Here is a 12,934-nt window from a genome sequence, read left to right as displayed (position 1 = left end):
AAATCACCAGGTCAAGTGTTTACAGTATTTACAATATGTGGACAAGACGACTTCACAACAAAACAAATGTGATTGTTAAACCGTTGAGCTTTTTTTTTGTGCAAACAAGTGTGAACTATGTTTTTTTTAAGCTTCATCATGATCATCATCATCATCATTTCAAAAATGTTGTCATATTCTATGAAATGATAATGCAGTGACAAATTCTTGTTGCAGGTGATTTTAAAATTAATGCAATTCAGGTCTCATCCAGCATTATTTGCAAAACCTTGTTTTATACTTATTTTCTGTGTGGGTCCAATCCCTGTATGAAGAGCTGTGAACTGAGTTTATAATGAAACAGGATTTTCAGGTCTGTTTTCAAACTTTATACGAATGTGTCTTCAGCATTTTAAGGCACTTTTGAATCTTCCTGTGTAGAGTAAAGCATCTTTCAAATTTAAATTACATTGTTGGATAACAAACGACTCACAGTCTGCAGCCTGGCTGTCACACTCAGATTCGGTATGAAGAAAGAAAATATGGAGGACAGGTCATGTTCTGTACATTTTAAATATGCATCAAGGCAGCACATTTTTCTACTCTCTACCTCTAAGCTAGATTAGTGTAACCAAAGAAGGATTAAAGTATTTTTGACATGATTGACTAAAGCTTTTCGAGTTATTCTGAATTTGTTCACTTCCTTCTTCCACAGATCATTGCATATCAGCCATATGGACGCTCTGTAGACTGGTGGGCTTATGGAGTCCTGCTCTACGAAATGCTGGCAGGACAGGTGAGGGCCACCACACACACACACACACACACACACACACACACACACACATACACATACACACACACACACACACACACACTCCAAATGGTACTTTTTATGTCATTAAACACAAGTTTGCTCACAGACTGCTCACACCCACAACATTCCCACTTTGAATTTTCCCAAGAAGCAAGTCCTGCATTTACTCAGGTGGTGCCTCCTAAGACTTTCCCAGCAGCCCTAATAATAAAGAGTGACGTACACTACGTACACACAAACCCCCCATCTCCCCGCCAATCATAGGGCATATTAAATTCAGTGAACATTGGATATGACCTATGCTGCCCTCTTTTAGTGAAGTCAGACACTAATTTGTCTATGATTGTGCATGTGTGCACAAAAAAACCCGCAATTAAATCTTGAAACTTTTTGAAGTTACTGCTAACCTGTTCAGGTGCTGCTACGTTTTTTCCCAGGGATTTTCTGTTTATGATGACTATGTGTTGTCTGAGATGTTTTAACATGAACTTACAACCACATTAAAGTGGTAATTATAGTTGAATCTCAGACCATGTTGAAGATAAAAAGACTAATCACAACTTTGTGAAATGTGCAGCTATAGAGTAGCTTAAAATGTATCATCCATCTTTACAATATTAATTTAAATTGCCTCAGGATAGTCTTTACACCATTTCAAAATCTCACCAAATCAGATGGGTTTGAATTCTTTATTGTCAGATTTTCAATTAAATATGTTTCCAAGACTCAACACTAAATGATTTAATAAAACATGTATTACTTATTTACATATTTTTGAAGTGACTCCCCTTCATTAAAGCCAACATCGTGTAAGTGCAAGTACATGCAATAACATGAACATGGGTATGTTTTTTCCCTCCCAAATGAACTCCATAGCAAGCTGTTAAACAATTTACAAAATGTTAAACTTATTGAGACGTTTCCTTCCTCTGTCTTTCCCTGCCTTGCGTGAAATCAGCTAAAGAGGGCATGACACAGACAGGCTATCTCTGCCTAAAGGGGCCAGTGGAGTGGAAATGACAAATAATGTGGTTTTATGGAATGTCAAAACACCCACATTATGGTTACTGATGATAACCACCCAGTGAGCACGAGAAAAAGCTGGGTCATCCACTCCATCTGCCCTGCAAGGTCTTCCTGTGAAACCTGCTCACATCAACCACGTATTTGTTATTTGGTGTTTTATATCTGTCCTTTTCCTCTTTCTGTGGTCTCCACTATTCTTCCTCTTGGCATCCTGTTTAGTTCATTTAGAATCCTGCCTAACATTCATTAGGGAAAACCTTTTTCATAACATTTTCAAACAGAGGGCATGAATGACATTAAACAAATATTGGTGCCATTGTTCATGATGACACGTCACTTTTGTCAGTGAAACGGCCGTCAAGTTAACAACAATAACTTAATCATCCGTTATGTGACAATGGATGAAACACCAACAACACTCTCAAAATGATCTCCTCTTTCCAACAGCCTCCGTTTGATGGCGAGGATGAAGATGAGTTGTTCCAGTCCATTATGGAGCACAACGTGTCCTACCCCAAGTCTATGTCCAAAGAAGCTGTCTCCATCTGCAAAGGAGTGAGTAAACATTCTTTGCTATCAATAAAAACATGTTCTGCTGCTAAAAAAACTTTTTTGTAGATAACTTGATGATAGGTAAGTGTATTGGGTATTTATATAATGTTTACAATGTCAGTGTTGCAGTGTTTTTCTGATCGTTTATCTCGGGATCAAGGTTAATCTAGGGAGAAACACTGACAGGCATTGTCACCGTCTGCTGCAAGACTTTTCTCAGACTTTAGGAAGTGTAACTCCATTTGCTCTAACAATGACGTGTTGGCTTTTTTAAATACTGTCTCGGAAGTCATCTTCAAGTTGTCTACCCTTTTCCCGCTCAGCTCTCGTGTCTGTAACGTTTGCATTATTAAAGCTTTGAAGGGAAATATATCAGGTCCTCCCAACATACTTCTCAAGGGCATCTGTAAAGTAGTTCAGTGATTTTAGTTTCTTAAAGGTTTTTGAAAATCATTTTTAGCCATTTTACAGAGCTTGTTCTAGTAAAGGTTTAATTCTAAACATAAACTATTTTAGTGGCTACTTAAGAACATACTGTTCAATAACACTAAAGGATATTGAGAGCATTTAGCATTTGGAAATATACATTTGCTTGATCAAGATAAAAAATATATATTTGAGAACTTGTTGTCACTTTCCCACAATCTTTCACACTTTGTATCTACTAAAGAAAGAAACACTGGTACATTAGTGCATGGTCATGGTATGGGGAGCTGATGCAGATTAAATATGGATGAATCTTGCCATAACAGTCACTGATGACATGAGGTTCACCTGAGGACTATTTGATCAATAAAAACTGCGAGTCACTTAGAAATATTGTTCATGTGGTTCATGTCGGTAGAAGCAGACAGTTCCTGGCAGCAGTGAAGAGGAAAAGAAACCCTCTTTAATGGTCTCACATGCAGAGCACACAGCACACGCAGTGAAATGTGTTCTCTGCTTTTAACCCATCCTAGTACCAGGAGTCTAGTACTAGGAGCAGTGGGCAGCTATTGTACAGGACCCAGGGAGCAATGGGAGTGGGGTGTTGTCCGGTGCCTTGCTCAAGGGCACCACGGCAGGGCCCAGGAGGTGAACTGAGACCTCTCCAAGTAGAAATCCAAACTCCATATTTTAAGTCTGTTCGGGGACTTCAACCGGTGACTGACTGAGCCACTGCTTGTAGTCCTTAAAGATACAGCGAGACTGTTCGTAACAGAAGCGGCGACATAAGGATGTGTTAATATACCTTTCTTCCTCTTAAATTCCAAAAGTAAGCTCAAGGGTTGCAGAAAAGCACATTTAATTTAAGTGGTTAATTGAAGTCTTTATTTTTGTCCAGAAGCGGGGCAAATTCACTGAGCTGTGCAATAACACGCTTTGTCTCCTTGTCCTTTCCCCAACTCCACTTGTTTTTTACTGTACCCCTCTTCCCTTTTCCATCCGTGTCTTAACACCGCGTGTGGGTGTGCGTGTGCTAGAATGTGTGCAGCACTTACTCTCAATGGATACATAGTGCTTGGAAGCAGCCTTACACACAAGAGAGAGGGTAAATGTGCTGGAAGAAGAAAAAAGAGTAGTTTGAGGGAAATAAAGAGAGGGAACGAGAATAACCAATTTTGACAGAAAACTGATGTTCATACTGCAATGTATAATAAGACCTTTGGAAGACATAAGTATCTCAGTGAAAAGGACATAAACAATGCAGTATATCTCTGTATGCAAACATACATATGCTGGTGGAGTGCGATTATACATATAGGTTCTATTTTAAGTAAGCCTGGGTAAACTTTACAGTTAATTACATTTAAAATAGGTCACAGATGGAGATACACATTTATCTCAGTAATGGGATGCCATCTAAAGAGGGTCGCCCATCTGAATGCTGTTGTAGTTCATTATGATTACGGAAAGAGAATCAGAGTGAGACAGATATGAATTAATATTGAGAGTAATATGTGACATAAAGGTCAGTGAAGCAAATATTTTTAGTAACTTGCTTGAATAAATCTCTGGAGATAGTGTGTATTGTCAACACAGAAGTTTGGAGATAAAAACTAAAGTATGGTTTATCTTTATTCAGACGTTTTTTCTCGGTAGATCCCCTGGCTCTCTCCGACAACAGCAAATGAATTGGGCTCTAAAGATGTGTGTTTTAAAAGCCTTGATGTACTGATCACACTGATGTACATAGCCACAATCTCTGCTGACTTAGACACCCCATCTGCTTTCTCTTTTACTTATTTTTCTCCTTGTCGTATCTTGTGGTTTGATGTTCTCAGCAGAAGCAGCAGGGTAACTTTATAGCTAGCTACACTTAGTGAACACGTGCAACCTCTGTTGACAGTTTATGGCACGGCTAAGCAATTCATGTTTGACTGCTAACAGTTTGCAGACAGAATGATGAAATGCTTTGCATGAAATGTCAACACCACATCTTCTATTTTTCAGTAGAAAATCATCAATCACATTTTAACTGCTCAAGTTAAAAATAATCGGAGTGTTTTATTGACATGGTGTCAGCCCAGCAGTCAGTTGGATCAAGGACATTGCAATGGGACTCATTGTAATGGTGATAGAGTCTTGTGTTTGCAGCAGGATGAGTGACATTCGTGTGGACAGACAGAAATCTGCAAAAGTCATTTTCTTCCTCGTCAACAGCTGTCTGATGTGCTCTGCCGGCTGGATGCACTCTGCTAGTTCAGATGGCCCAGCCCACGGCCTGTATGGGGAAGGGGCTTACTGCAGGAAACTGCCCTGCAAAATCCTGCAAGTAGATACAGTATTTAACACTTAAAAAAGATTGTTTTTAGCATGTCACTTAAAATTGCCATGTCTTTTAAACTATATTTTTCTTCAAAAGGTTAAACAATCAGAGATCTGGCAGTGCAGTGGTATTTCCTTAATGTGTCTGTACCTGCACCTCAGTTCTTATGCACATTCTTCATACAGTACCAACACATCTAAAGCAATCAACAGCAACAGACATGGGGAAGGGGAACACTTTTCAACATAAAACCAGCAAACAGAGACAGACAAACTAAAACACATACAGATGCACACACCACATACATTTCGCTACCAACAAAGCTACACAATTCGTAACGGAGGCCGAGATCTGTGGCCCCAAAGATCACCTCTGTTACATGTTCAGGACATTATTTGGATAGTTATGTTTCAGTAATACCAGAAGGCGCCTAGAAAAGGACGTTCATCGTTCATTATGTTCCATGCGAGTATTTTCTTTTATTATTATTAACTTTGTTTGCTTTTTAGCAAAGAGCAAAGAGTGTCCACATGTTATCTGCTGTGCGATTTGGAAGTGGTTCTCTAAAGGCAGAACAAGCAGAGAGAAGGCAGAAGGCTCATCTGTTTAGCTGTCGTTTACTGACCTAGAAAAGAGGTGAAATCCCATTACAAAGCACATCAGTAAAAGAACAAAATAGTGGAAGGGAACAGGTGAGGGTTTTCCTGATGCACTTACACTGACCACTTTGCGAGAGAGACATTAAAATGCTGATTTCATTGTTTATCTGGGAAATGAAATGCTGCTTATTGTATTATTTGCTGAAAGGGATATTTACATAAACACTGATGAATAAAATGAAACGTTTTTCCTTTGAACTTGTGGGAACTAATGTGAATAATGCTTTCCACACCGTTAGAGGGGTCACCACTGTGATTGTCTTTGTTCTAACCTCATGTCCTTTCTGTTCCTTACTATGAGCAGCTGATGACCAAGCACCCATCCAAGCGTTTGGGCTGCAGCACTGAAGGAGAGAGAGACATCAGAGAGCACGCCTTCTTCCGTCGCATCGACTGGGAGCGCCTGGAGAACAGGGAGATTCAGCCGCCCTTCAAGCCAAAATCGGTAAGTGCTATGGTACAGTACATTCACTTTTACACCGGGCAATAGGGTTTCATTAATACTGAATAATCAAATTAAGTATTACACCGCTTGGTATGATTACTGTTATAGATGTCATGATGAGTGGCAGGCCACATTTCCCATTACACTTGTCTGTCTTTCACCAGAGGGATTTTGCTATCTTGAGCCTTTTTTCCTTTGGATGCATGTTGCAAATTGTGAAATGTCAGCAAAAATGACTTTCTTTGAGACGCACTATTTTCTTTGTCTACACCTTTTCAGTATTTTTGCAACTTTCCATTCATCACAGAATATTACTAACTGCAGTTTTTCCACCTGTTTTTCATAACCATTTATAACTTTCAAATGGAAAAACAGGACGTTTTGGCGAAAACATTTGAAATTTCTCAAAGACTCAAGTCGTTTCACAAGTTTTACACTCGGCTGCAAACGTTTGACTTCTCTTATTTTTAACACAATGTTAAATGTTAGACAGATATTATATGGCAACGAAAACATTTTCATAAATGGAAGAAATAATCAAAATAAATTTGAATGCATCAACACAACACAGATAAAAAGAGAAGTTAACAAATCCAACTTTATGAACAGCATGAATCCTAAACCACAGATGTGCTCATCACTACAGGACAAGACTTTTGTTGCCACTCTTCACTCCTTTGGGGAGTTTGTGTTTGTGGCTGTTTGTTTACTTGATCCTCACTGCCGTCTTCTCTCATATTTGTCAGGGAAGGTTAATCATCAGAACTTCTGTAGATGCTGTCCTTGAGTATGGTTACAGTGTTGTTTTTGCTTAAGTGATTGTCCCTATTATAACTGATTATCTATTCAAATAATTTAGTATACTACAGGATTATTTTATATTATATAACTTGGACATACAGTGCTATGTTTTCAGTGTTAAACAGTGTTCAAATGAAAATGATCAGCTGGTGCATAATGTAGCAATCCAGACAAAGTAAGGTGCCGGTCATAATATGTTAAACACTGACTATTTGGACNCATCGCGGTGGCTTCGATTGTCGACGAGGCAGGGGTAGGAGCTTAGCTTGATGGACTAATGGGTGACCTAACAAAAGGACGGAGAGCCCACACCACTAGCGACGAGACCTGAGCCCACTCATGCGACACACAAAAACACTCCACTAACACCACGCGTTGGACCTGGGGCGCGGTGGGCTGGACGAACAGTGCGCGGCATGTAGTTCGTTGTTGTTGAGGGTGAGACAGACCGACGGGTCCGGCCGTGCGAAGAGGACGCCCTCGAGGTGAGGGGTGGTCCGAGCGATGACAGACCCATCGATTCCGAGCGTCTGTACACCGGCGTCCGCGCCAGACACCCATTGGTTGGGTGTGCGTAGTGACGGTGGAGGTTGTGGACCATGGTGCGCAACGAAGTGTCTATAGAGCGTGACGGATGGCGGTAGTTGAGGATCGGTTGTTGAGTCAATTTATGAGTTGCCGTTATTGTGATGGAAAAGCATGACCGATATGAGAAGGTAGACGACGGAGTGGGACAGATGACGACGAACGACCGGGTAGTCAAGGTGACGGAGTGGAGCCAGCTGTTAGCTTTGATGGCTAACGTAGCATACAGTCCAGTAGTGAGGGAGCCTATGAATGGAAACGGAGCTGGAGAGATGCACAACGGAGTGAAGAGCAGCCTTGGATCGGCGAAAACCAGCATAGAGACCCGTAGACAAAACAAACAAACATCCAGAAACAGTCCGGGGGTAGAAGCGGCAGTCAACAGACAAGACGCCAGCGTTGCTCTAGCACCGGAGGGACAGACGTGACGTGACGTAACTGATTATCTATTCAAATAATTTAGTATACTACAGGATTATTTTATATTATATAACTTGGACATACAGTGCTATGTTTTCAGTGTTAAACAGTGTTCAAATGAAAATGATCAGCTGGTGCATAATGTAGCAATCCAGACAAAGTAAGGTGCCGGTCATAATATGTTAAACACTGACTATTTGGACAAAATTGGCTGCTCAAGATTACATTTTCAACAACAATATTTTCAATATGTTTCTTTAAACAAAGTACTTTAAATTCCCCTCACATTTCTCCAAGAAACCCTTCCTGTTGTTGTTGTTGTCTGGAACATGTATGCATATCCTGGAAAGTTATGAGATTTGAAGTTTTCATATACACAGTATATTGCAGTAAAGCGTGTTACCTGCAAACTCTATAACATCCCTTTCCTCTTTCTCTCTATTCCATTTTACTCAAGCCTCACATGTAAAGTACACAGAAACACTGTGTCCTCATGCGGAAGTATTGTGTTGCCGCAGACTCTAAATCGATCGTGTTTCAGTCAGGACAGTAATTTAAAATATCTTGTTTTGCAAGAATAGACATGTACCATTCAAAAACATCACACTGCACATAATATCAGAGAATGAAAGCCAATTATAATATTTTAAACCAGCTCAGGCTAACAAAGCACCATTTCCAGTCCACTGGATGAGTCTGCCATTTTGTCCTTACTGTCATTAGTGTCAATACTGAAACCAGTCTCACTGTCTCTATAAGTGTACGTAAATTATTCTGTCAGACTGGAGCAAACATTGGGGTAAAACTACTGGTGAGAAAAAGGACACAACTGCATAGATGGTTAGTTTCACTTTATTTATTTATTTAGTTATTCGTAGCTGTTATAGTGCATTTTGAGGCAGTCAGCACGCATAGTTGTCTGCATATGGGTGATGGGTAAGTGATTCCTTCAATAATTAAATTATATACACATATGTACATATTTTAGTTAAAGCTTAGTCACTCTTTTGTTTTCATTTTGGTAGACCGGACGGTTAACATTGTTCTATTGTGGACATTAGGACGGGACAACATTGTATAATCAGATGTTCTTGTAAACATATACTCTACTTGAACATACTGTAATCAGAGTCCTGCCCGGGTCTGATTTTCAAGACCCGCTCCCGCCCCGCACCCGCGACGTGCAATACCGAACCCGCCCCGCTACCCGCACATATTACCAATTAGTTCCGCAACCCGACCCGACCCGTCGGCACAGGATCCGCAACCCGACCCGAACCCGCATATATATATGAGCAGTGAAAACGTGCAATTATTAACACACGCAGTTGCATATTTGTCTCAAAAAGCGTGGGATGTTCTCCATCTAGGAGGACACCAAAAGCCTCCAAGACGTTGGATTTCGCTCTTGAGGAAGTGTTGGAAAATGCTGTATTCTCCGCTGGAGAGCTTCACCTCAGTCATTCAGAATGTACAGCGCTCAGAAGCAGATTGATGCGCTGCAGAGGTTATGATTATGCGCGGTCCTGCGGGGGAGAGGTCTGAGGATTTAAACATTAAACTAAATTATTATTATTTTAATATATTTATTATGCAACACCCGCAACCCGACCCGCATCATCTTTGTTTTACCCAGAACCGAACCCGGAAAAAAGTGTTTGAAAAAATACCACCCGCGAATCACCTTTTTTGCGGGTCACCCGTCGGGTACCCGCGGGTACCCGACCCGATGCAGGACTCTGACTGTAATTACCTTAACAACCATTATCCATGACCATCCATCCATTCACTCATTCCTATATCTGTTCATCCTGTGCAGGATGATGGGGGTCAAGTGGCGGTATACAACAAGTACAGGTTGCTACTCAGTAGTTTATCTAGGGCTTCAGGGAGTCTACAGCATAAAACAATTACACTGTTATTGCATAAGCATCACATCTACCAGCACAAGTGTGATTGATACACGGATTGTTGATACTCCAATATGCTTTGGAGATTTATAGTAAATTAAATACTCTGAGCCTATGGTAGGTCTCATTATATGAAGTGACTGCAACACGATGTATTCATATTTGTTGATATTCATGCAGATGTAATTTGATTGCAGTCCTTTGTCACATATCCTTTAAGAGTTGCTTACAGTGCCAAAAATGTGTGTTAAGAATGTAAGACATATGTTGGGCTGCAAAGACCAAAAATATATTCAGTTTCAATTATATTAAACAGAGAAAATCAGGAAATCTCCGTGTGTCAACAGAGCCTAAAAAACTGTGTTTCTTGTCATTTTGATTATCAGATTTTTGAAATAAGTTAACTTTAATATTCCCTTCAGTTGTTTAATTGATAAGCCAACCAATCATCAGGAATCAGGAAGTTATACCATTAGCATAATCCACTGCCCACTCCAAGAAGAATGCCAGAGTTGAATGTGATTCCATGCTGACAACAAAACCAGAGCCAAGACAACCCCAGCACAGACCTTTTATAGTCTGCAGAAAAAATTAATTAGAGGCTGTGCCTATTGAATAGGCTGATGTCAGTCTGATGAGGAAGATAATACTGCCTTGACATGAAACTCTTCAGTAAAGTCGAAACACAGCTGCAGGCGTATGCTCCTTATCGCATATGTTATATGGGCTGTAAGTCATTTCAAAGCCTCTCATCTGAATGTATAAATAATGTGGCATTCATTTATCATGAAGGCATAATCTCATACAGTATAGATCACATTTGGCTGCACAGTTAGGAGTAGTTTGGAAATCCATGAAGATTACACATGATAAGGCAGAGCACACACACTCTCGCCCTGTCTTTCTATCATTGTCCTTCAAACAAACACACATATACACAAACACACACGCACGCACGTAGACTAAGTGTGAGGACCAGGAGTCAACAGGGGTGACGCAGGTCAGTGTTTCGTGTGTGTGCGTGAGTCTGTTAAACATTCAGTTTAAATATTGTAGTTCTCTTCTGTTTCAACCCCCAAGGGCTCCAGTTCCTCTAATAAGGTGAATCCTGACCTCTTTGTCCATGTAGTCTCTGCTGACCATACGGGCTGGGTGTCATGGAAATGCTGTGTGTGCTTTGTGTGTGTATGTGTGAGTAAATGTGCAGATGTGGGAAGGTTAAGAGAGATTGAAAACAGCAGAGGAGGAAGATTTCCTTGCATGAAAGCCTCGTCTATTTGCTGCTCATTTGTCTGTGGGGGGAGTTAGTCAATATCGGAGGGGGAGAGGAAAGCTTCTGTGCTTGTATCTGTCCACGCTGAAGTTAAAGGGAGGTGAAGGCATGCAAACGTGCATGTCTTTTTGCAAAGTGCATGCTAAGAGGTGGTTGGTAGAGGTGAATTCTGAAAAAGAGTAAGAAAACGTTGTTAAGTTATCTCTGTTACCACTATAACCTGCTATACAACAATCCATTATGTCCATCTTGCTATGTAATGAAGTGCTGTTCCAAGTCAAATGGCTATAAGACACCTGCCTCTCACCCCTTACTAGGTCTAAGCCTGACACTTTAATACACTCCTTCTCTTTCCTTTTTCCTATCCCCGCTCAATCTCACTTTATCCGCCTGTGACACCTGCGGGATTGCAATCAATACGCTGGCTGCATCCAGCTGAGACATTTAAACCATCTGTATCTGTACAGCCAGGGCATCATACAGCGTGTAGGACTCAGTGTGTGGTAGAACGAGTGTTAGCCAAGTTATTGTTGATCCGTATTTCTAGCCGCCACAGTGCAGCCGTCTGTATCTCATTAGATGGAAGCCACATCCAGCAAGCAGTGTGGGCATGAAATCACGCACATTTCTTGAGTATAACAGTTCTGATTGCCATATGTGGATGTCTGAATGTCTTTGTGGCTAACGGTAGCAGGGAAGGATAGAGAAACAAGTTCATATAGGAAGGCACTGATTGATAGTTATTGGAGCTTTAAATGAAGGGAGGGACTCAGAACAAGACAGACCGGGAGGACTGAGTCACTGCACAAAAGTCTCTGAACAGAGTCCGGGCAAATGAAGCGCGGGCCTGATGGGATACACACACACACACACACACACACACACACACACACACACACACACACACACACACACACACACACACACACACACACACACACACTCTCTCTCTACTACACACACACACACACACACACACACACACACACACACACACACACACACACACACACACACACACACACACACACACACACACACACACACACACAACAGAACATTATGGCAATATGGGTGAGTTGTGACTCACTGTAGCTTAAAGAAAAAAAGAGAGGCACAGACTGTTGCAACTTCACTGAGCATTTATGCCGTTCCTCAGCCTACGGGAAATAAGAGAAAGACTTACGATTTGTATTTTTGTTTGTATTTATTTATTTGTATTATTTAATTCCTCAGGAGGGGTCATGAGAATTTGTATTTAATATTAAATAGGTATACAATGTGTAGTTCAACTCTTACACAAAGTCTGATACATTTGGGTTGAAGTAAGGCCACATTTGTTATTCATTTAAGGGTAATTTCCATCATCAAATTCATAAAAAATGCACTGAAAACATTTTCTAGTAAGTCTGGAATTTTACAGAGAAAGATGCTTCAGGAATTTGTCATTGTAGAATTGGGTTGTATTCAACATTCTAGAATTCGTATCCAACATTCTAGAATTCATATTCAACATTCTAGAATTGTCATTCAACATTCTAGAATTTGTATTCAACATTCTAGAACTGTAATTTAACATTCTAGAATTTTCATTCAACATTCTAGAATTGTCATTTTATATTTTAAGAATTTGTATTCAACATTCTAGAATTGTAATTTTATATTCCCGAATTTGTATTCAACATTCTAGAATTTTCATTCAACATTCTAGAATTTTC

At 40.3% G+C, this 12,934-nt stretch overlaps 1 protein-coding gene across 1 annotated transcript in view; it reads left to right on the top strand.

Moving 5' to 3' along the window:
- Positions 1–12,934, top strand: part of LOC104952470 (protein kinase C alpha type) — a 99,028-nt gene that overhangs the window by 78,383 nt on the left and 7,711 nt on the right. Inside the window, exons 13-15 of the mRNA XM_010779290.1 lie at positions 695–775; positions 2,270–2,377; positions 6,087–6,227. Of these exons, the coding sequence (XP_010777592.1) occupies positions 695–775; positions 2,270–2,377; positions 6,087–6,227 (330 nt within the window). The remainder of the gene's footprint in view (positions 1–694; positions 776–2,269; positions 2,378–6,086; positions 6,228–12,934) is intronic.

Source organism: Notothenia coriiceps, unplaced genomic scaffold (genome assembly GCF_000735185.1).
Source record: "Notothenia coriiceps isolate Sejong01 unplaced genomic scaffold, NC01 NC01_scaffold00020078, whole genome shotgun sequence".
NCBI lineage: Eukaryota > Metazoa > Chordata > Actinopteri > Perciformes > Nototheniidae > Notothenia > Notothenia coriiceps.
Note: the sequence above shows the minus strand (reverse complement) of the source record. Positions and strands in the feature narration are given on the sequence as shown.